The sequence below is a fragment of the Rhipicephalus microplus genome, unplaced genomic scaffold (genome assembly GCF_043290135.1).
Source record: "Rhipicephalus microplus isolate Deutch F79 unplaced genomic scaffold, USDA_Rmic scaffold_122, whole genome shotgun sequence".
Classification (NCBI taxonomy): domain Eukaryota; kingdom Metazoa; phylum Arthropoda; class Arachnida; order Ixodida; family Ixodidae; genus Rhipicephalus; species Rhipicephalus microplus.
This window is the reverse complement of record NW_027464694.1, coordinates 358,056-383,293: the sequence shown is the minus strand read 5'-3', so window position 1 is coordinate 383,293 and position 25,238 is coordinate 358,056. Positions and strand designations below refer to the sequence as shown.

General features: G+C 48.8%; 1 protein-coding gene across 1 annotated transcript in view; it reads right to left on the bottom strand.

Moving 5' to 3' along the window:
* Positions 1 to 25,238, bottom strand: part of LOC142790719 (uncharacterized) — a 47,408-nt gene that overhangs the window by 5,921 nt on the left and 16,249 nt on the right. The window contains exons 2-5 of the mRNA XM_075885333.1: positions 5,632 to 5,765; positions 4,992 to 5,092; positions 3,963 to 4,063; positions 1,055 to 1,255 (exon numbers count right to left, since the gene is read on the bottom strand). Of these exons, the coding sequence (XP_075741448.1) occupies positions 1,055 to 1,255; positions 3,963 to 4,063; positions 4,992 to 5,092; positions 5,632 to 5,765 (537 nt within the window). The remainder of the gene's footprint in view (positions 1 to 1,054; positions 1,256 to 3,962; positions 4,064 to 4,991; positions 5,093 to 5,631; positions 5,766 to 25,238) is intronic.

Sequence of the window (25,238 nt, the reverse complement as noted above, 5' to 3'; positions counted from 1 at the left end):
GGTGCCCGAAAACACTAACAAGGCATAGAATTTACTGAGGCATTGTACGCCCTTGACAGCAGTCATGACGCACTCAAAGTCGTCACCTGGCACAAAGCCCGCAAAGAAACAGTTCACGACTGTGCTTTACTTGAGGTCGCTCCTAGCACCAGCCATGATTTTTATCGCTACGAGCGTATCAATGTGTAGCGCCGACTTCCAAATGATGATTTATCAGTAACGAGGCGAGAAGTACACAGGTCCACAAGCCACAAAAGGCGATGCTGCCCACAAACGAGCAAGCTCCCACCGTCAGCATGTTGGTGATAGCGATGTCACTTGTGGCTTTGTCATTTTGTAACCGACAGCTGTTGCTTTGGTGCGGAAAGCTAGAAAAAAGCGTAGCCTCCGAAATGAGCGTTCTAAAACCGGAAGCACCAAAATACCTCATGAAGTTGCACATCTCGAAGGCCACGCTTTTCAGTCCCACATGCCATCATACACGATTGAATGCGAACATCGCAATGAGATCACTAAACTTCCTTAAGTCATTCCACTTCGTTTTGGTGCCCTCGGTCATCACCATGCCCCCACGTTAAAACCTGCAGATCGCACATCAAGCATACCGGTGCACTCACAAGTGCTGTGCAACGAGCTAGATCAGCAAGATGGAGTTTCAATGTTTCACTTTTCAGCACCCCCTTTTAGTCACTTGCACGCGAAAAGGGATCGGAACTTGTCGAATTGTGGCTATAAATGATCATTATTTGTTAGGAAAAATGCAATTTGTGGGCTTTAGCGTGGCTCAGAGTTCAATTTAGCGGATGTTCTGCTGTGCGTGAGTTCGATAGATGTGTACAGCAGTCCCGTATTTTTGCATGGGAAATTCAAGGGGATCTCTCAACTTTTTGATATAGCCAATAATTCGATATATCATAGTTTGATATACCCGGGATCGACTGTATTCTATAAAATCTAGAACCTAAAGCTGTTCTCAACAAACCAATACATCACTTTCTGAAAAGATGTTACTGTCCAGTTTTGTACTAACATAATGCAACAAAGTGAAACTTACTTCAAATACTTGGTAAAGGTAGTTCTTGTCTTCCTTAAAATGCGCGCAGAGGAATGGTAGCACAGCTACCTGGACTGCTTTTTCTCTTTGTCCTTCGTCTCTCACGCGCACCACCAGTTCCATAGTATGTTTCGTCGGCGCCTCCTCCATCATCTGAAATAATGCAGGCGCACAGGCCGCCATCCTCTCCTGGAAGATTTCCTGCAATTATTCCAAAAATCAAAGTAAATAACAGTTACTTGATAATAGATGAATTCATCTGTAGAGATATTAAAGTGAAAACTGATTGAAATGTAGAACTATATTACCACCCTACAATTGAGTGCAACAGCTGTGACACGCCAAAAAAAGAAGACAAAAAACAGACTGGTGGGGAATACCACCCTGAAACTACTGCACCAGCTTACTAGAACATGTTGTTGGCTAGTAGGTTCAGGCTGAAGAAAGGTAGGGACGTAAACCACATAGACAAGAAAAAAAGAAGTGGACGAGATAGAGCATTGATTGCAACAGATTTTGTTTGCAAAATAAAAAAGGCTCCTTTTGTTTTTGTAAACACCAAAGCATATGAGCAGGAAAATGGCGTGCACTCCACGATTATGACATCACTATAAAAAAAAAAAGGGGTTCAGCGGCAAATCGCTGTCACAACCAGACTCCCTTTCACAGTTATCTCCAACATCAGCAGGGGGTGTGCTACTGTGCTCTTGATCTGAACTGGATTCAATTTCAGGTACTTCCGTGCACTGTGTTGCAGTTTTGCCCCGGTGATACCTTGAAACATGTGTTCTGAAGGAACCTGCTGACCTCAGCACACTACCACAACCCACAAAAGGACACATAACAGCATCAATTCCACTCTCCAGATGGGCAGCTATGTGACCAAGAAGCTCCGTGCGAGTAGGCACACTCGCCCCGCATGACAACACAGAGCAGACAAACGCATCATCAGTCTGTTTGCTGCATCGCTTCTTGTGATGTCTGAAGACGTGACTTCTTAGGCTCTGATAGTTTTTAAACAAAGCTCCACAAGGCTCACAAGGGCAAAGGGCACCGCCCAACACACTGCTGTGATAGTGGTAGTGCTCGAAGTAGTCGGTCAATGTTGAAAATGTCTGTGCGCAATGCCGGCAAGTGGGCATTCTTCATTGATGTTATGGCTGCAATGAAGGTAGAGCACTTATTTTGCTAAATTACATTCACTGGCTTGTGCACTTTTTCAGACCGCCCAATTTTATAATAAAAACACTGCTACAATGGTAATAATACCTTACAGTCTACAATAGTAGAATCATTCCAATATCTGGTTAGCATGTCAGGTTATGTTCAATTTCATATGAACATTAGCCAATGCTTTTTAAGCAGTCCTCTATATAAGAGCACAGTGAATATAAATATTCTTGACCTGCTACAAATGTTTAAACTAAGTTGAAGCAGGCGGCGCAAGGAAAAGAAATAATGACGGAGACTGTAACATTAACTGCACAAATTCTACAGAAAACTGCACCCATACTTGCGCAACTTGGGTCTCTTAAAAGGCTATTCCTGAATGTGCAGTCAAAAGTGAGCTTAGCATATGCTCCAACATTACACATGTTCACAACTTAAGTAATGCTATCCATTATATCGCTAATGTTGACAACAGATGTTCATATCTTGCACATATGTGAAAGCAGCTTCAGCCTCTCAAGTGCAGCCAGGTCCAATATTGAATACAATTACTTTAAAATTTTAGCTTGAAACATAATTACTTTAAACAATTACTTAAAGCTTTTTGTGATATATTGACTAATCAAACAGTTGATACCAAGTATGAATTGCACCGTAGCCTGCCAGTAGTACGCGCAAGAGATGGAAATGGGTGGCTTCAAGATAGGGCACCCAAAACTTCGCATATGCGATCGCTTGATTCTGTTGCCATACACCAACTTCTTGGGTACACACAAGGACTCCCATGCTGGATTAGCTGCAGTTAAGCAGTAGTATGGCTAAGTGACGTGCAAATTCGCAATGTTGTCGGGTGTAAGCAATGTGTCGTGCAATTCCAAAGAAATGAACTGCTGAGCACGCAAATCAATAGACACAACAGAACATGCATGCGAAATGCGAGCGCCAATCGTACCTCACGGCTGTCACTCAAATTCCGCCAAGTACGGCAAAATAAGTTTACACACAGCCAAGTGACAGTTGCTGCCCCTGTCGTCTCCTACACCTATTTTTGTAGTAATGGACGTATGACTTGCAAGCGATGCAGGCATGGAAAACACGAGTGCTTTGTCTGCGCTCGATAAGACGACAAAGACACGTACACGCCTGGTGTGTACGTGACAGCAGACTCCTGCTGATCCGGCTTACAAGTGCACCTTATAACAGCCATGTGCATGGGCACCGAGGAGATCACTAATGAGTGCGTGCACAAACTGACCTGTGACATCCTCAAACTACAAAGATGCAACTCAACAGCAGGCTTCACCACAATAATACAATTAAGTGACACTAACAAAGGAAAAATGCCGTTATTGCTGAGTGCAAGCAATGCTTCATATAATTCCGAAGAATTAAACTGTTCACTGTACTGCTTCCTGCATGCGCAACTCAATAAAGGTGCAACACAGCGTGCGAGCACTATGGTCGTACCTCATAGCCGACACTAAAAATCCACAAAATGCACTGAAATATGCCTACGCACAGTAATGTTACCGTTGCTACCCCTACTGTTTTCTGTGCCTAATTTAGTAATAAGGTATGTATGAGCGATGCAAGCATGGCAAACACGTGTTTCATTATTCACCTTATAATAGCGACAGACATGTTACATGCCTAGCTCGTATGAGCTGTGGCATGCGAGTGCACCTTATAACTGTTTATAAGATAGGTAATGATCGATAACGGTGAAATAAATGCCTACCTGATTGTGATGTGTGCCAGGTGATGGACTTCGCAGGAAGGTGAGAGAGCTCTGACAATAGCCGCCTGCCTTGACCACGTAGGGTGCCAGAGACCACTGAGCTGAACAAGTGAAGAGTGCGCCAAAAAACTTGACAAGTGAGGAACCAAACAAATGAACTGCTAGCACTACTTGGTCCTGAGCACGTAAATCAATAACAAGATGCAACACAACCTGCATGCAAAATGCGAGCACCAATCGTACCTCACGGCTGTCACTCAAATTCCGCCAAGTACGGCAAAATAAGTTTACACACAGCCAAGTGACAGTTGCTGCCCCTGTCGTCTCCTACACCTATTTTTGTAGTAATGGACGTATGACTTGCAAGCGATGCAGGCATGGAAAACACGAGTGCTTTGTCTGCGCTCGATAAGACGACAAAGACACGTACACGCCTGGTGTGTACGTGACAGCAGACTCCTGCTGATCCGGCTTACAAGTGCACCTTATAACAGCCATGTGCATGGGCACCGAGGAGATCACTAATGAGTGCGTGCACAAACAGACCTGTGACATCCTCAAACTACAAAGATGCAACTCAACAGCAGGCTTCACCACAATAATACAATTAAGTGACACTAACAAAGGAAAAATGCCGTTATTGCTGAGTGCAAGCAATGCTTCATATAATTCCGAAGAATTAAACTGTTCACTGTACTGCTTCCTGCATGCGCAACTCAATAAAGGTGCAACACAGCGTGCGAGCACTATGGTCGTACCTCATAGCCGACACTAAAAATCCACAAAATGCACTGAAATATGCCTACGCACAGTAATGTTACCGTTGCTACCCCTACTGTTTTCTGTGCCTAATTTAGTAATAAGGTATGTATGAGCGATGCAAGCATGGCAAACACGTGTTTCATTATTCACCTTATAATAGCGACAGACATGTTACATGCCTAGCTCGTATGAGCTGTGGCATGCGAGTGCACCTTATAACTGTTTATAAGATAGGTAATGATCGATAACGGTGAAATAAATGCCTACCTGATTGTGATGTGTGCCAGGTGATGGACTTCGCAGGAAGGTGAGAGAGCTCTGACAATAGCCGCCTGCCTTGACCACGTAGGGTGCCAGAGACCACTGAGCTGAACAAGTGAAGAGTGCGCCAAAAAACTTGACAAGTGAGGAACCAAACAAATGAACTGCTAGCACTACTTGGTCCTGAGCACGTAAATCAATAACAAGATGCAACACAACCTGCATGCAAAATGCGAGCACCAATCGTACCTCACGGCTGTCACTCAGATTCCGCCAAATATGGCAAAATAAGTTTACACACAGCCAAGTGATAGTTCCTGCCCCTGTCGTCTCCTACACCTATTTTTGTAGTAATGAACGTATGACTTGCAAGCGGTGCAGGCATGGAAAACACGTGTGCTTTGTCTGTTGCACTCAAAGGTGGTGTGGTGTCCATGTCGAACGCGGACAGCATCATGGGCACTTCGGCATTGGGGTCACTAGTAGCCGGCGTTGCGCCCGCGCCAGTGTTGGGTCGGCGCGGGTGCTTTGTTAGGCCTAGCCTTGAACGTACCCCGGGCGCGTCCTCGTTGTGGGGTTTTTTTCGCTTCTGTGCTTTAAGTCCCGAAGATTTTGGTTGCAAAAGAGTCTTAGCAGCTTTACTGACCTTGCGCACAGGAATCTTGGAGGCAGGAAGAGAAGTTCCGGGGCAATCCGGCGTTTTTGTGGGAGCAGATGCAGCCGTGACTGATGTACACGACGCTCGTAGCGCCCTCTTAGGCTACGAAGGGAGGCGCTCAGCTGAAACGGCACCGGCGGGTGGTGCGGCTTTTAATCGAACTCGCGACGCTCCCTTTGGGGCAAACTGACTACTTTAGCGCCTGCCTACAATTTGTTTTTGTATTCTAGCCGACACCACGATGCACCGATGCTATCTTGCACCCATTCTATTGGGCAGTGATGGCCGGACACACCGCAGCAGTCGTGTTATTTTGTGTGACCATCAACGCATTTTTTTTTCTTTTGGCCTGTTGTGGTTGGGAAGAGCTATGGTGGTGCAAAAAATTTATCGGTTATTCAGGAAAAGTGGTGTAAAGGGAAATAGTTCTGAAGAATCGATGTTCTCGTCGCAGGTAGTGAGAACCATTCAACAACCGATGAATTCTTCGGTGACGAAGTGAAGTCGCCGTCGGTGTTCACCGAGTAGACTCATGAATTCATAAAAAGAACAAACGTTTCCCCGAGCCTTCCAAATTTTATTATTGGGCTTGAGCTTGCATGGTAGGCTTGACGGTGCGAAACAGCGTGAAAACAACGAGTTCATACAAAGAAACAGCAAACCGCACCCTTTTAAAATACACTTCATTACTGTGTTTCATTGACTGCGTGTTAATTGGTGTGCCAACTATACAACGCAGCTACGATTATAGGATTGCTCTCACTAAACAAGTCAAGGCTTGCAAGCACGAAAAAAAAAAGGAACGAAAATAGGAGAACATGTACACTGTCTCTTCTTCTGTGTGTCGTGCATTCTCACGATGTGACGAAAAAAAAAAAAACGTAAACTATTATGCACACCATCAAGATTCACATATATGCAGGGATTCTTGGACGGGTATGTTTTTTTTTCACTATCTTTTGTCAATAAAGTCTCATAGACGCAGTACAAGTACCTGTTCGCTTTCAATCTTGCAAGATTGAAAACGAAGTGCAGCGCCTTTCGACGATATATATATATATATATATATATATATATATATATATATATATATATATATATATATATATATATATATATATATATATATCGGAAGCGAAAAAGCACGACGTACGCCGAAACACCTTTACTAATTACAAATGTTTCGGCTGATGGGCCAGCCTTCGTCAGTGTGACCACACTAACGAAGGCTGGCCCACCATATCGTCTCGCTTTATAACTTTTTATGGCAACCCGACTTCGCTACTAATAGTAAATTTAGCTTCCCTTGCGGTGAAGTATCATAATGCTGTAATTATCCTCTTCCTTAATCGGTAAAAACTCTGAAACGTTCTCTTTTTCTTTTTTACCGCTGCTATCCTTCTCCGCCTCTCCGAATATATATATGTATCCATACTGGCACTTTCCAGTGATCCTGCATGCAGCTCTTTTTCTCCATTGTGAGTTAATGAACAGTTTCTCTTCCTCATTCTCTCGTATTTCTTAGTCTATCTTCGAACCCAATGTTGCTCTAAGCTTAATTTCCTCATCAAAGCCTGCCCAGTTATCACACTTTCCGTCTTCGTTTTCTGACTTTCCATGAGCGTACAATGCGAATCTGCGCATTCCTTACACACTGTGGGACGCCTCATCTTAGTCGGCGACTGCAGCGTTGCCGCTGTATGTATACGTTAGCCACCCGCCACGATAGCTCTCTCAAGGCATTGTCCATGGCTATCGCTTAATTTTCTGTTCTAGTTCACTGTATCATTGTCGAACGGGGGGAATGGTCAAAGTTCAGCCAGTATGTCGCCGACAGCTCTCTCAAGGCATTGCCCATGGCTGTCGCTTAACTTTCTGTTCTAGTTCACTGTATCATTGTCGAACGGGGGGAATGGTCAAAGTTCAGCCAGTATGTCGCCGTGCACACAAATCACGGAAGCGTGTTCTTGAAGTACAGAAGACATACGTTTTTCTGGTGTTTTACGGAAGGAGCGAAAGAACGGAAACATCGACTGCTGCTTTACGGCAACTCCTGCTGTTTCCCATAAACCGCAGCACAGTTTGTGCTTTAAACGTCCAGTCTCGCTATTTTTCAGGAAACAGATGTTACTCTGTAGTTTCTACGGTCTGCTCCGACGTTAAAACACGGATATTTTTTACAGTGTATCGCGCGAAGGAAGAAGCCGAGCGCAGCGTTCTACCCTGGTCACTGCATTCTTGGAGACACGACTATGCTCAGGAAGCACGAACTCGCTTTTTTCTTTGGAATGCCCACTACACGATCGCGTCACGTTGTGTCAAAATAAATAAAAACGCACTATGTTCTACCGTGGGGCACCCAGACGAAGAAGGGATGTGTACTTACAAATGAAAAAATTGATTGTGACAGGTTGGTCGTGTTTACCGCGCCCGCTGTGCACTCAGAAGTGCCCCATTCAATAACACATTGTGTACATTGTCACGCCTAATAATTTTTGTTTGTTTTTTTTTTCACACCTGGCGCTGCCGAGCTGCAAAATACAAAAAAAAAAGAAAGAAAAGTGGAAGGGGATGTTTAAACAGAATTTCTGCGCAAGTCAGAAGCAAGTACACAATAAGCGCTGCCCATGCAGCGTGCTGAGGGAAGCTGCACTTGATAGAAGTGGCACTCATGTACTGTACTGGTGCTGCGAACACTGCAGTTGTGAAAGCTTTACTTGGACGGACAGCTACGCAACAAGTGTTTCCATTTCGCCGGCAGAGGTGGTCACTCTAGGGAGGCTGGCTTCGCCGCCCACGCGAGAGGGGGGGGGGGGGGGGGACTAGCCCATGATGTAAACGCGAGAGGTTCGAGCGCGGGAAATTCGAAAGCAAGGCGCGCTCGCGTGAGCCTGCCGTCAGATGGCGACACCAACCCACGAGCATTGCATTTTCAAGTGCACCCTTGGTTTCCCACCCACCTCCGCACAGGACGAGGCGTGTCGAATGTGTAACCAAGGCGCACGACAGTGGTTCTGCTCAGGCAAAGCCTACCTATAACAAAAATTGTTCTCCATGTGTGTACCTTCATTTTCTCGTGAAAATGTGAAAGAGGAGTGAATGGGGCTTTTTGAGGCGCGTGTTGATCTTCGTTTCTATTATGATTATTATTTTTCACCCTTTCATTGAGTCCATTTCCTGCTTTTTGTGCCACATATTTAGCACTTGGAGGTTGGGGGGGGGGGGGGGGATTGCTGATGTGTAAGATGGAAAAGAAGAGGAAAGTGAGCCCCGAAACTGTCTGCATCAGGATGCGACACCTCAGCGGTAGCTCACAAGGGATGGGGGGTGAGGGGGGATTAAAAGGGTGGGAATAAAAGTGTAGAGAAAGAGACATGAGGGAAGCCAGAGTGAGACGACATATCGAGGGAATAGGAGTAAAAATGAAACAAAACATTCGAACGCAAACACCCCGTACATCCAACCGCCATTGAGCGCACCTAGTAGTTTGGCAAGTATGTATGAGTGATTCTTAAGAGGGAAAGGAAGATAAAATTGAGTCCCGTTACTGTCTGCGATTGAGCAAGTAGGCGCGCTCAGTGGCAGTTGGATGTACGGGGTGTTTGTGTTAGAATGTTTTGTTGCGTTTTACTCCTTGTCGTTGCGCGGACGTGTATGCATATACCAACACTGCCGGTGGTCTCTCGTCGTCTTCGCCCATCTACGTAATGGTCGCAAATAAGCGACAACGCAAGGAGCAAGTTTTTTTGGCGTGGCAGTGCGCATTTGCCCTCGGTGATGCGAGGCGCTCTAGTGCGATGCGCGCTGTTGGCGTGAATGGTGGCGTCTCGCACTCCGTCGCGCCGCTTCGGGAAGCGACGAGCTACAGCGTCGATTGATGTGTTGCCTGGAAGGCGAAAGAAATGCGCAGCAGGCTGTATTGTACAGCGGTAGTGGTTTCGTTTCGGTGTACCTCTTTGCAGCCGCGAACTGCACGGTTGCCCGAAAATGAGCGCCAGCCAGCATCCTGGCGTACGCTTCCGCGCTCGCACGCGGACGGGTTCTCACGCTTCGGCCAATGGGAGGGAGAGAGATGGGTCGTGCGGCGAAGCCGCTTTTGCCGATCTCCGGCAGGAGCGCAGTTTCGCTCCGTCAGTCGAGGTGATCGGACGCACGCAGCATGGCCCGAACTAAACAAACCGCGCGCAAGAGTACTGGAGGCAAGGCTCCGCGTAAGCAGCTTGCTACCAAGGCTGCTCGCAAGAGTGCCCCTGCCACAGGCGGGGTGAAGAAACCTCACCGTTACAGGCCTGGAACCGTGGCCCTGCGTGAAATTCGCCGATACCAGAAGTCGACCGAACTGCTGATCCGCAAGCTTCCCTTTCAGCGCCTGGTGCGGGAAATCGCTCAGGACTTCAAGACGGACCTCCGTTTCCAGAGTTCTGCCGTGATGGCCCTACAGGAAGCTAGCGAGGCCTACCTCGTTGGTCTTTTCGAAGACACCAACCTGTGCGCCATCCACGCTAAGCGCGTCACCATCATGCCAAAGGACATCCAGCTGGCTCGGCGCATTCGCGGTGAGCGCGCCTAAGTTGGGCTGCTCCCTGCGCTTCGGTCGACAGGCAAGCAACAACAAACGGTCCTTCTCAGGACCACCAACGTGTCTGCTTTGGCTACGAGACCACTCCAGGCCACGTACTCCGGCCGCACCCTCTTTTGCTGTCATGTTTTGTACGTACGTGGCTGCCGTTGTCTAGCGCGCGGAAGAACGGAACGTCGGCGCGTCGTTATTACGAAGAAATGGCTCAGCTTTGACAAATTCAAGGTAAAAGTGTGTATCATTATGAGTAGACAGAGAAAAGGTAGGCTAGCTTCAGTCGGTGTGTGTGCAGCAGCCGTGCTGCGACCCTGTGGTGTGTCAATTTCATTTATGTGTTTACCTTTTTGCCCGCCGCTTGTAAGGTGTTTTTGAGGGCTTCTGTTTGCGTAACGCCATGGTGACTTGGGCTGCTGGACCCCGGCGCAACTTTTGGGTGCACTCGTAGGAGGTGATGAAGTTTTACCGAGAGACGAAATAAACAATTGTATCGGGCCAGTTGGTAAGGATCCATCTCGCTAGGAAGCGCAGCCACTATTACACAGACCTCACAACACAAGCGCTTAACTTCAACTGAACTTTCATTGCAAACGTCAGAGTTTATAAAGGGGGTGAACAGAGAAAAAGAATAGTAAAAGGTAGACAACAAAAAGCACACGTGCCAGTCCCGCACATTACTGTCTGTTATTCTCTATCACCCCATCCAAAAAACAGTTCTTTCCGCGTGAGCGCGATAGAGAGTGCACTAACACACTCGAAATCATCGCGTGTCATTTCCTTTCATTTCTTTTGAAGCTGAACAAGTTTTTGTGCCATATTCTGGACAATTTTTTTTTTTTTTTTTTTGCAATAAACGTTTAGTTGAAGTTAAGCGCTTGTGTTGTGTGTTCTGTGTAATAGTGGCTGCGCTGCCTAGCAAGATAGACGAAATAAATTGTGTTAGAAGCACCAAATGGAATGCGCTAACGGCGGGTTCTCTCTCTCTCTCTCTCTTTTTTTTTTTACCTTACGTTTGTTTTTCTATTCAAAGGTATTAAATTTACTCTGTCCCTGTGCTGACCCGTTCAGGTGTCATCGTAAGGATAGACGGTTACGTGTGGAGCTTTTTTTTTTTTTTTTTTTAATGAGAAATGACAACGCTTACATGCTCTTTTCTGTCTTTTTCGGTGCCGAGCTGCGTGATTTGGTTGTCTCTTTGCAGCATTTGGCGTCGCGCACTTGTGGCTAACTGATGTCGCGAGGAAATATATATAAAGTATAGAAAAACAAACACGCTTGAGGGTACGAACAGAGCCATCGTGACTGCGAAGCGAAACACGGCCGCGTCACCTGTTTGGGTGGTCCTTAGAAGGACCGTTTGGGGAATGCGGCGAGCGCGCGGAAGGGGTGCTCGCTTACGCCTTCTTCTCCGTCTTCTTTGGAAGAAGCACGGCTTGAATGTTGGGCAACACACCGCCCTGCGCGATGGTGACGCCGGAAAGCAGTTTGTTCAGCTCCTCGTCGTTGCGGATGGCGAGCTGCAAGTGACGGGGGATGATCCGGGTCTTCTTGTTGTCACGAGCGGCGTTGCCCGCCAGCTCGAGCACCTCGGCGGCCAGGTACTCGAGTACGGCAGCCAGGTAGACCGGAGCGCCAGCTCCGACGCGCTCGGCGTAGTTTCCCTTGCGTAGGAGGCGGTGAATACGGCCCACGGGGAACTGAAGCCCCGCGCGGCTAGAACGGGTCTTGCTCTTGCCTTTCGCCTTGCCGCCCTTGCCACGTCCGGACATGGTGTTGCTTTTCGCTTGGTACGACGCCGGTTGCCGAAAACAAGAAAGCTGCTGCCTTCTGAGATGAGAGCCGTGCTCGAATGGTTTCCGTTGCCACCATCGCGCGCCGCCGCTCGCGGGGAACGGATGAGAGTGTGAGAGAGAGAAGCCGTGCGAACCAATGGGGCGCGCGCGTTGTGCTGATCTCGTCAACACCCCTCGATCATATTTAAGCGCGGCGAGACGGGGGGACACGCGCATTCGACTCTGGTCTCGCGTGCGTGTTGTGTGAAATCATGCCTCCCCAACCGTCTGGCAAAGCCGTCAAGAAGGCCGGCAAGGCGCAGAAGAATGTGCGCGCCACGGACAAGAAGAAGAAGAAGCGCCGCAGGAAGGAGAGCTTCTCCATCTACATCTATAAGGTGCTGAAGCAGGTGCACCCCGACACTGGTGTCTCCAGCAAGGCCATGTCCATCATGAACAGCTTCGTGAACGACATCTTCGAGCGTATCGCCGCCGAGTCGTCACGCCTTGCTCACTACAACAAGCGCTCGACCATCACGAGCCGGGAGATCCAGACCGCGGTGCGCCTGCTGCTGCCCGGAGAGCTGGCCAAGCACGCGGTGTCCGAGGGTACAAAAGCCGTCACCAAGTACACCAGCTCCAAGTAGGCGTGCGTCGTGGGCCACAGCGAGCAACGACAAATCAACGGCTCTTCTCAGAGCCACCCAAATTGTCTGCGTCGGCATAGGGGTTGTGCTGAGAGATTCGGCTCCGAATCCATCCTCTTCTCTCTGTTGAACACCGCTAGCAGGAGCGTTGGTGTGCCGCGCTCGACGTGTGTGCTCGGGGAGGTTGAACAGGTAAATTAGAGAAGACCGAGTGCGCGGAGAAAAGTGCCACAAGTACGGTAATGGAGGGAAAACAAAACCAGGAGCGTGGTAATTAAAAAAAAAAAAAAAAAACAGGGGGAAGGTGGCCGCTTCTCTCAAAAAAAGGTAACATGAACTCGAGTGTGTTCAGCTCTTGGGAAATGATAGAATAGGAAACTCGCGTCAGCGCTTGCCCGAGCAACTCCGACATGTCGGGCCAAATATGAAGGGGTATACACGGTATGCAGTGCATGCGGAGAGAAGGAAACTGCCGAACACTTGATAATGCTATGTAAAGGGCTTCACCTTATAGTTTAGAATGATGGCGCAGAGTTTTTCAAAAGCACCGGGGTTTAGAGACGGGGGAGGGCAAAATAGACTTTAGGCGGGTAGAATTAACTAGAAGGTGGTTATCTTATTGGTGGCTAAAGTCAAGGCAAGAGTGAAAACTAAACCATTCACTGCAAAGCACCGCGGTCCTATACTTCACTATTTAAAGAGAGAAAAAAAACAAGATAAATGTAGCTGTTTGTTAGGTCAGCATTATGGCTAGGTGGTGATAGCTGCCGCCCGATGTGAAGGGTACAGCCACATTCATCAGACAGCGCAGAGTTCCTTCTCTGCCACGCCATTCATTTGTTTACGAAATTGGGGCATTTATTTCTTGAGAGCGCAGGGCAGGCCCGTTTCGAGACTGTAGGAGGAGTGAATGTAGCTTAAAGTGCGTGGCGCGGTGAAAAATGTGCGGAAGCATTGATGCAAGAAAAGATAGGGGAGAAATATATAGACGCATGTGACAATAGCTGTAGAAGCAGAAAAGCGTGGCGGCGGACTGCATGCTAATTATTGTCCGAAAGCAAAGTATCGACAGCCCGAGTGAAGGAAAAAACAAAACTGTGCGTACGCATGACAGGGGTACCACGCAGGTGATTTATATAGTGCACAAAGAAGTACGAAATCCAGTAAAGAAAGGCGGTCGACACGAGGTATGGGCATTTCCCGTTTTCGCACCGAGTGCTCCGTTTGCGCGTCGCCGAAAGAAACATAGCCAGGCCGGCCAGCAAACGACACTGCTCGGCTTGACGTTTACATAATCACACGGTGTAGCGGAACACTGTGTTCTCTTCGAAAGAACAAATGCGCCTGTGCTAGGCACAAATGAGTGGTACGTTCCATTCGGAATGTGGTGGGAAACTTACCTTAAATGAATGAGCGGACGCACCGTTTATTTCCGCTTTGTTTTAGATTACTGACTATGTTCGGCGGGTCGACAGTGCATTTGTATGAAGCTTTCAAGCGCGATCATTTTGTAATTTCGCATCGTGCGTCCCTGCCACAAGTTCGGGGAAGGAATACTTTCAATATGGGAACCCTCATGATTGTGAAAGATGAAACTGCGACTACTTAAACACACTTGCACCACAGAAATGGCACGCGCAGTTTGGTATTGGGGCACGTGAGAAGGGAATACAATAGATGGGCATTGGCGCGCATCTTTTTTTCTTATTGATATGATATGTAAGGAGATGTCGGCGCACCATTATGGCGCCGGCTACTCCTTGGCCGTTGAGTTAAACTTGAACACGTATCTTGAAGCAAAACGTACAAAGCAGTGCATGGAAAGTAGAAAACTCGGGCAGAGATATGCAAAGACACACTTACACTTATACGCACATATCAGAACACAATGGTAAGTAAATGTTCGAAAGTCAATGAATGAAGTCTCTGATATAATGTCCCTCGATAATATTCGGTCCACCAGCACAAAACAGTAGAGCACACGTCTGGTCCGTATAAAGATGCATTCGCTCGTGTGTACATAATTGTCGACACGTCATTCATTTCACAACACACACATGATGAGAGTCACGTGATACTGTACATAATAAGTACATTTGTTACAAATGAAAGTTCGTTATTTCTTAATACTTATCAGCAATCCCGCTGTCTTGTAAAGAACGTGTTGATGCTTTTAAAGCGTGCGACTGTAAAACTCGAGTAGGCCACGGACCCAGAAGTTTCTTCATGTTAAACGGTCTGCGGTCTAATGCCAACTGTTCGGACTTAAGACGGCGTCTCGTGATGTGGACAGTCTACGAGAAGGTGACATACGTCTTCATCTATCAATCCGCATTCGCATTCGGGACTTTCAGCTCTGCCGTGTCTGTGCAAAGAAAAAAAAAAACAAATGTTTTTGTGTATGCTGTGCCTAGCCTCAATCGGTCAATTAGAGTTTCCGATATTCTATCTAATGCCAGCGTAATTTTTAATTCAATAAATGGATCGATGTGGTATAAATCGCACCTCTTTGTACTTTGGTCAAACCAAGCAGTTTTGCTCATTCTGAAAGTTGTATTCTTTATAATACTACGCAATTCACTTTTTTCGAAATATTGGTTGCCACGATGTGTAGACCTACTTTGTGTGCTCTGGACGGCTCTGGAAGGCCAACTGCAAATCTTCTTTGCACAGCTGATGCCGTCCGGATAGTCGTTGATAGATTACTTAACAGGTTGTCAGCCTCCGAAGGTATTATGTAAGCGAAAGTACGCATGCGTAAAACATGCAGCGAACGAACACTCTTCCAACGCTGTAAAGAAGAAAGAATGCATAAAGGGTGGTGCATTTTACGCTCCAATCTCGTCCTATGTAAGGCGCTTTAGAGTTAGGGCTGTTTTGCCTGTAATTGCGTGACCCTTGCAGGGTTCCTCACAGTGCAACCGTGCACTTGAAACGGGCAGGTGTTGAACCACCCCGCAAGGAGATGGGGAAACTTCGCTGCGACCGGACCGCTTGACAGTCCGTGTTTACGGGAGGAGAGGCGCGCCCGAGAGGAGGTGCGCTCTCACTCTCTGCCGTCCCCGTGAATGCTGAAATGAGCGCGGTCGCGTTGCGTGGCTTCGGTGAAACTGCCGTATCGCGATATGTAGTGGAGCTGCCACAGTAAAATTTGAGACACGCGTAGCCAGCCAAAGGTGCTGTTACTTTGCCGAATTTCACGTGCCGGCGTCCACAACAACGCGAGCACGCTTTGTTTAGAAATTTCCGGCCATGAGGCCGTGCCCGGACCGCGTGTGTTAGTCCCTTGGTTTGGCGACAAGGATGGCGTCAAAGTGACGCCGTGAAACGGGTTTCGTGCGTGCAAATGAGGCATTGATGTGATTAGAGAGAAAGCGAGAACATAGAAAAGAAAAAAAAAAAAGAGGGGGGGGGGGCACACGCCGGGGACGAGTAGTCGCAAAGTGTTAAGTGTGCAGTTTATTTACGTGCGGCACACAGGTGAGCTGTTGCAGCTGTGAGTTTTGACAAATATTGCGTGTGTCATGTTCAGTGGACACGATGAAACGTTTTTTAGCGAACGCGTTGTATCCGCTGGGCTTGTACGTACGCGTACATGAATTGTCGCTTACTCGGTTTGATGTCTCCTTGCCGCTGGGGCAGCTGATACGACTGATACGCCATTTTGCAGCAGTGAAGGGTGCGTGAATGAATGGGCAAGAAACTTAGCAACAGTAACGAGAAAAGAATTAAAAACAAACAAACAAACGAAAGCATGTTTGCCGTGTATATTCAATCTTGTAGTGCAGAAAAATAGTCAGTGCAGCAACCTGCGCGGCCAACGCGCTCCTCGCGAAGAAAAGAGGGAGAGAGAGACGAGCTGGCCGCCGACCAACCGGCGTGCGCCGTTCGCCTTCCTCCTCAGTCTCGCGGGCCGGCGCCGACACCGCGACTCGATCGTGTCGAGCATTCGCTTGGATTCGCTCGCAGGATTTCAAGCTGGACGGTTGTGCCCTCGCGATCTCCGACTTCAGCGTAGCTCCCGCCGACTGGTTCGCCCTCCGCGGTCTCCTGACGCCGTGTAGCTCTCGCATTGTGGCACCCCGCCCTTGGACTGCTTCGACCGGATCCCCACTTTCCTATCTCCTTCCTTTTTCCTCTCGTTGGCTGTCTTCTTCTGCTTCTACTTTCCTTCTATTCTTTTTATCCCTCCTTCCCCCCACCCCTATAAGGCACTGCGCCGTGTCGCCTGAAGGCAGACAGAAATTAGGTGCCTTTTTCCTCTTCATTCTAATCACTACCACCACCATTCGCTTTCCGGGCGCGTTTCGAAGCAGAAGCAGAAACTTCGGAAGCCGTCATGTCTGGCCGTGGCAAAGGTGGCAAAGGGCTGGGGAAGGGTGGCGCCAAGCGTCATCGAAAGGTGTTGCGTGACAACATCCAGGGCATAACCAAGCCGGCCATCCGTCGTCTGGCGCGCCGTGGCGGTGTCAAGCGCATCTCTGGCCTCATCTACGAGGAAACTCGCGGCGTTCTCAAGGTGTTCCTCGAGAACGTGATCCGCGATGCCGTCACTTACACCGAGCACGCCAAAAGGAAGACCGTGACAGCCATGGACGTCGTGTACGCCCTCAAGCGTCAGGGCCGCACCCTGTACGGATTCGGAGGCTAAGAAGCCAGCGGCGTCGCCTGCAGCCAGCCAACGAGAACACAACAGCCCTCTTCAGGGCTACCCACTTGATGCTTCGGCAGTGTGATCCCAGCGGTTCGCCATACCCGTCCGTCCCTCTTTGCAATATCATTGCGTCATCGCTCAGGTGAGCAGCACCTCGTGTAGTAGTAGCTTGATCGCGCTGGGTACTTGTCACGTTCACCGCATTTCGTTCGCGTCGTCGTCTTTCTCCTGGGTCTGCATGCACGAATCAATCGCCGCATCTGCGAGTTCTTCCTCTCCTTCCTGCAAGCCAAGCTGCTAAAACGGGCCCGTCAAGCGAACGTCGCCTAGTTACCTTATCGCGCGAAGGAAGAAGCCGAGCGCAGCGTTCTACCCTGGTCACTGCATTCTTGGAGACACGACTATGCTCAGGAAGCACGAACTCGCTTTTTTCTTTGGAATGCCCACTACACGATCGCGTCACGTTGTGTCAAAATAAATAAAAACGCACTATGTTCTACCGTGGGGCACCCAGACGAAGAAGGGATGTGTACTTACAAATGAAAAAATTGATTGTGACAGGTTGGTCGTGTTTACCGCGCCCGCTGTGCACTCAGAAGTGCCCCATTCAATAACACATTGTGTACATTGTCACGCCTAATAATTTTTGTTTGTTTTTTTTTTTCACACCTGGCGCTGCCGAGCTGCAAAATACAAAAAAAAAAGAAAGAAAAGTGGAAGGGGATGTTTAAACAGAATTTCTGCGCAAGTCAGAAGCAAGTACACAATAAGCGCTGCCCATGCAGCGTGCTGAGGGAAGCTGCACTTGATAGAAGTGGCACTCATGTACTGTACTGGTGCTGCGAACACTGCAGTTGTGAAAGCTTTACTTGGACGGACAGCTACGCAACAAGTGTTTCCATTTCGCCGGCAGAGGTGGTCACTCTAGGGAGGCTGGCTTCGCCGCCCACGCGAGAGGGGGGGGGGGGGGACTAGCCCATGATGTAAACGCGAGAGGTTCGAGCGCGGGAAATTCGAAAGCAAGGCGCGCTCGCGTGAGCCTGCCGTCAGATGGCGACACCAACCCACGAGCATTGCATTTTCAAGTGCACCCTTGGTTTCCCACCCACCTCCGCACAGGACGAGGCGTGTCGAATGTGTAACCAAGGCGCACGACAGTGGTTCTGCTCAGGCAAAGCCTACCTATAACAAAAATTGTTCTCCATGTGTGTACCTTCATTTTCTCGTGAAAATGTGAAAGAGGAGTGAATGGGGCTTTTTGAGGCGCGTGTTGATCTTCGTTTCTATTATGATTATTATTTTTCACCCTTTCATTGAGTCCATTTCCTGCTTTTTGTGCCACATATTTAGCACTTAGAGGTTGGGGGGGGGGGGATTGCTGATGTGTAAGATGGAAAAGAAGAGGAAAGTGAGCCCCGAAACTGTCTGCATCAGGATGCGACACCTCAGCGGTAGCTCACAAGGGATGGGGGGTGAGGGGGGATTAAAAGGGTGGGAATAAAAGTGTAGAGAAAGAGACATGAGGGAAGCCAGAGTGAGACGACATATCGAGGGAATAGGAGTAAAAATGAAACAAAACATTCGAACGCAAACACCCCGTACATCCAACCGCCATTGAGCGCACCTAGTAGTTTGGCAAGTATGTATGAGTGATTCTTAAGAGGGAAAGGAAGATAAAATTGAGTCCCGTTACTGTCTGCGATTGAGCAAGTAGGCGCGCTCAGTGGCAGTTGGATGTACGGGGTGTTTGTGTTAGAATGTTTTGTTGCGTTTTACTCCTTGTCGTTGCGCGGACGTGTATGCATATACCAACACTGCCGGTGGTCTCTCGTCGTCTTCGCCCATCTACGTAATGGTCGCAAATAAGCGACAACGCAAGGAGCAAGTTTTTTTGGCGTGGCAGTGCGCATTTGCCCTCGGTGATGCGAGGCGCTCTAGTGCGATGCGCGCTGTTGGCGTGAATGGTGGCGTCTCGCACTCCGTCGCGCCGCTTCGGGAAGCGACGAGCTACAGCGTCGATTGATGTGTTGCCTGGAAGGCGAAAGAAATGCGCAGCAGGCTGTATTGTACAGCGGTAGTGGTTTCGTTTCGGTGTACCTCTTTGCAGCCGCGAACTGCACGGTTGCCCGAAAATGAGCGCCAGCCAGCATCCTGGCGTACGCTTCCGCGCTCGCACGCGGACGGGTTCTCACGCTTCGGCCAATGGGAGGGAGAGAGATGGGTCGTGCGGCGAAGCCGCTTTTGCCGATCTCCGGCAGGAGCGCAGTTTCGCTCCGTCAGTCGAGGTGATCGGACGCACGCAGCATGGCCCGAACTAAACAAACCGCGCGCAAGAGTACTGGAGGCAAGGCTCCGCGTAAGCAGCTTGCTACCAAGGCTGCTCGCAAGAGTGCCCCTGCCACAGGCGGGGTGAAGAAACCTCACCGTTACAGGCCTGGAACCGTGGCCCTGCGTGAAATTCGCCGATACCAGAAGTCGACCGAACTGCTGATCCGCAAGCTTCCCTTTCAGCGCCTGGTGCGGGAAATCGCTCAGGACTTCAAGACGGACCTCCGTTTCCAGAGTTCTGCCGTGATGGCCCTACAGGAAGCTAGCGAGGCCTACCTCGTTGGTCTTTTCGAAGACACCAACCTGTGCGCCATCCACGCTAAGCGCGTCACCATCATGCCAAAGGACATCCAGCTGGCTCGGCGCATTCGCGGTGAGCGCGCCTAAGTTGGGCTGCTCCCTGCGCTTCGGTCGACAGGCAAGCAACAACAAACGGTCCTTCTCAGGACCACCAACGTGTCTGCTTTGGCTACGAGACCACTCCAGGCCACGTACTCCGGCCGCACCCTCTTTTGCTGTCATGTTTTGTACGTACGTGGCTGCCGTTGTCTAGCGCGCGGAAGAACGGAACGTCGGCGCGTCGTTATTACGAAGAAATGGCTCAGCTTTGACAAATTCAAGGTAAAAGTGTGTATCATTATGAGTAGACAGAGAAAAGGTAGGCTAGCTTCAGTCGGTGTGTGTGCAGCAGCCGTGCTGCGACCCTGTGGTGTGTCAATTTCATTTATGTGTTTACCTTTTTGCCCGCCGCTTGTAAGGTGTTTTTGAGGGCTTCTGTTTGCGTAACGCCATGGTGACTTGGGCTGCTGGACCCCGGCGCAACTTTTGGGTGCACTCGTAGGAGGTGATGAAGTTTTACCGAGAGACGAAATAAACAATTGTATCGGGCCAGTTGGTAAGGATCCATCTCGCTAGGAAGCGCAGCCACTATTACACAGACCTCACAACACAAGCGCTTAACTTCAACTGAACTTTCATTGCAAACGTCAGAGTTTATAAAGGGGGTGAACAGAGAAAAAGAATAGTAAAAGGTAGACAACAAAAAGCACACGTGCCAGTCCCGCACATTACTGTCTGTTATTCTCTATCACCCCATCCAAAAAACAGTTCTTTCCGCGTGAGCGCGATAGAGAGTGCACTAACACACTCGAAATCATCGCGTGTCATTTCCTTTCATTTCTTTTGAAGCTGAACAAGTTTTTGTGCCATATTCTGGACAATTTTTTTTTTTTTTTTGCAATAAACGTTTAGTTGAAGTTAAGCGCTTGTGTTGTGTGTTCTGTGTAATAGTGGCTGCGCTGCCTAGCAAGATAGACGAAATAAATTGTGTTAGAAGCACCAAATGGAATGCGCTAACGGCGGGTTCTCTCTCTCTCTCTCTCTTTTTTTTTTTTACCTTACGTTTGTTTTTCTATTCAAAGGTATTAAATTTACTCTGTCCCTGTGCTGACCCGTTCAGGTGTCATCGTAAGGATAGACGGTTACGTGTGGAGCTTTTTTTTTTTTTTTTTTAATGAGAAATGACAACGCTTACATGCTCTTTTCTGTCTTTTTCGGTGCCGAGCTGCGTGATTTGGTTGTCTCTTTGCAGCATTTGGCGTCGCGCACTTGTGGCTAACTGATGTCGCGAGGAAATATATATAAAGTATAGAAAAACAAACACGCTTGAGGGTACGAACAGAGCCATCGTGACTGCGAAGCGAAACACGGCCGCGTCACCTGTTTGGGTGGTCCTTAGAAGGACCGTTTGGGGAATGCGGCGAGCGCGCGGAAGGGGTGCTCGCTTACGCCTTCTTCTCCGTCTTCTTTGGAAGAAGCACGGCTTGAATGTTGGGCAACACACCGCCCTGCGCGATGGTGACGCCGGAAAGCAGTTTGTTCAGCTCCTCGTCGTTGCGGATGGCGAGCTGCAAGTGACGGGGGATGATCCGGGTCTTCTTGTTGTCACGAGCGGCGTTGCCCGCCAGCTCGAGCACCTCGGCGGCCAGGTACTCGAGTACGGCAGCCAGGTAGACCGGAGCGCCAGCTCCGACGCGCTCGGCGTAGTTTCCCTTGCGTAGGAGGCGGTGAATACGGCCCACGGGGAACTGAAGCCCCGCGCGGCTAGAACGGGTCTTGCTCTTGCCTTTCGCCTTGCCGCCCTTGCCACGTCCGGACATGGTGTTGCTTTTCGCTTGGTACGACGCCGGTTGCCGAAAACAAGAAAGCTGCTGCCTTCTGAGATGAGAGCCGTGCTCGAATGGTTTCCGTTGCCACCATCGCGCGCCGCCGCTCGCGGGGAACGGATGAGAGTGTGAGAGAGAGAAGCCGTGCGAACCAATGGGGCGCGCGCGTTGTGCTGATCTCGTCAACACCCCTCGCTCATATTTAAGCGCGGCGAGACGGGGGGACACGCGCATTCGACTCTGGTCTCGCGTGCGTGTTGTGTGAAATCATGCCTCCCCAACCGTCTGGCAAAGCCGTCAAGAAGGCCGGCAAGGCGCAGAAGAATGTGCGCGCCACGGACAAGAAGAAGAAGAAGCGCCGCAGGAAGGAGAGCTTCTCCATCTACATCTATAAGGTGCTGAAGCAGGTGCACCCCGACACTGGTGTCTCCAGCAAGGCCATGTCCATCATGAACAGCTTCGTGAACGACATCTTCGAGCGTATCGCCGCCGAGTCGTCACGCCTTGCTCACTACAACAAGCGCTCGACCATCACGAGCCGGGAGATCCAGACCGCGGTGCGCCTGCTGCTGCCCGGAGAGCTGGCCAAGCACGCGGTGTCCGAGGGTACAAAAGCCGTCACCAAGTACACCAGCTCCAAGTAGGCGTGCGTCGTGGGCCACAGCGAGCAACGACAAATCAACGGCTCTTCTCAGAGCCACCCAAATTGTCTGCGTCGGCATAGGGGTTGTGCTGAGAGATTCGGCTCCGAATCCATCCTCTTCTCTCTGTTGAACACCGCTAGCAGGAGCGTTGGTGTGCCGCGCTCGACGTGTGTGCTCGGGGAGGTTGAACAGGTAAATTAGAGAAGACCGAGTGCGCGGAGAAAAGTGCCACAAGTACGGTAATGGAGGGAAAACAAAACCAGGAGCGTGGTAATTAAAAAAAAAAAAAAACAGGGGGAAGGTGGCCGCTTCTCTCAAAAAAAGGTAACATGAACTCGAGTGTGTTCAGCTCTTGGGAAATGATAGAATAGGAAACTCGCGTCAGCGCTTGCCCGAGCAACTCCGACATGTCGGGCCAAATATGAAGGGGTATACACGGTATGCAGTGCATGCGGAGAGAAGGAAACTGCCGAACACTTGATAATGCTATGTAAAGGGCTTCACCTTATAGTTTAGAATGATGGCGCAGAGTTTTTCAAAAGCACCGGGGTTTAGAGACGGGGGAGGGCAAAATAGACTTTAGGCGGGTAGAATTAACTAGAAGGTGGTTATCTTATTGGTGGCTAAAGTCAAGGCAAGAGTGAAAACTAAACCATTCACTGCAAAGCACCGCGGTCCTATACTTCACTATTTAAAGAGAGAAAAAAAACAAGATAAATGTAGCTGTTTGTTAGGTCAGCATTATGGCTAGGTGGTGATAGCTGCCGCCCGATGTGAAGGGTACAGCCACATTCATCAGACAGCGCAGAGTTCCTTCTCTGCCACGCCATTCATTTGTTTACGAAATTGGGGCATTTATTTCTTGAGAGCGCAGGGCAGGCCCGTTTCGAGACTGTAGGAGGAGTGAATGTAGCTTAAAGTGCGTGGCGCGGTGAAAAATGTGCGGAAGCATTGATGCAAGAAAAGATAGGGGAGAAATATATAGACGCATGTGACAATAGCTGTAGAAGCAGAAAAGCGTGGCGGCGGACTGCATGCTAATTATTGTCCGAAAGCAAAGTATCGACAGCCCGAGTGAAGGAAAAAACAAAACTGTGCGTACGCATGACAGGGGTACCACGCAGGTGATTTATATAGTGCACAAAGAAGTACGAAATCCAGTAAAGAAAGGCGGTCGACACGAGGTATGGGCATTTCCCGTTTTCGCACCGAGTGCTCCGTTTGCGCGTCGCCGAAAGAAACATAGCCAGGCCGGCCAGCAAACGACACTGCTCGGCTTGACGTTTACATAATCACACGGTGTAGCGGAACACTGTGTTCTCTTCGAAAGAACAAATGCGCCTGTGCTAGGCACAAATGAGTGGTACGTTCCATTCGGAATGTGGTGGGAAACTTACCTTAAATGAATGAGCGGACGCACCGTTTATTTCCGCTTTGTTTTAGATTACTGACTATGTTCGGCGGGTCGACAGTGCATTTGTATGAAGCTTTCAAGCGCGATCATTTTGTAATTTCGCATCGTGCGTCCCTGCCACAAGTTCGGGGAAGGAATACTTTCAATATGGGAACCCTCATGATTGTGAAAGATGAAACTGCGACTACTTAAACACACTTGCACCACAGAAATGGCACGCGCAGTTTGGTATTGGGGCACGTGAGAAGGGAATACAATAGATGGGCATTGGCGCGCATCTTTTTTTCTTATTGATATGATATGTAAGGAGATGTCGGCGCACCATTATGGCGCCGGCTACTCCTTGGCCGTTGAGTTAAACTTGAACACGTATCTTGAAGCAAAACGTACAAAGCAGTGCATGGAAAGTAGAAAACTCGGGCAGAGATATGCAAAGACACACTTACACTTATACGCACATATCAGAACACAATGGTAAGTAAATGTTCGAAAGTCAATGAATGAAGTCTCTGATATAATGTCCCTCGATAATATTCGGTCCACCAGCACAAAACAGTAGAGCACACGTCTGGTCCGTATAAAGATGCATTCGCTCGTGTGTACATAATTGTCGACACGTCATTCATTTCACAACACACACATGATGAGAGTCACGTGATACTGTACATAATAAGTACATTTGTTACAAATGAAAGTTCGTTATTTCTTAATACTTATCAGCAATCCCGCTGTCTTGTAAAGAACGTGTTGATGCTTTTAAAGCGTGCGACTGTAAAACTCGAGTAGGCCACGGACCCAGAAGTTTCTTCATGTTAAACGGTCTGCGGTCTAATGCCAACTGTTCGGACTTAAGACGGCGTCTCGTGATGTGGACAGTCTACGAGAAGGTGACATACGTCTTCATCTATCAATCCGCATTCGCATTCGGGACTTTCAGCTCTGCCGTGTCTGTGCAAAGAAAAAAAAAAAAACAAATGTTTTTGTGTATGCCGTGCCTAGCCTCAATCGGTCAATTAGAGTTTCCGATATTCTATCTAATGCCAGCGTAATTTTTAATTCAATAAATGGATCGATGTGGTATAAATCGCACCTCTTTGTACTTTGGTCAAACCAAGCAGTTTTGCTCATTCTGAAAGTTGTATTCTTTATAATACTACGCAATTCACTTTTTTCGAAATATTGGTTGCCACGATGTGTAGACCTACTTTGTGTGCTCTGGACGGCTCTGGAAGGCCAACTGCAAATCTTCTTTGCACAGCTGATGCCGTCCGGATAGTCGTTGATAGATTACTTAACAGGTTGTCAGCCTCCGAAGGTATTATGTAAGCGAAAGTACGCATGCGTAAAACATGCAGCGAACGAACACTCTTCCAACGCTGTAAAGAAGAAAGAATG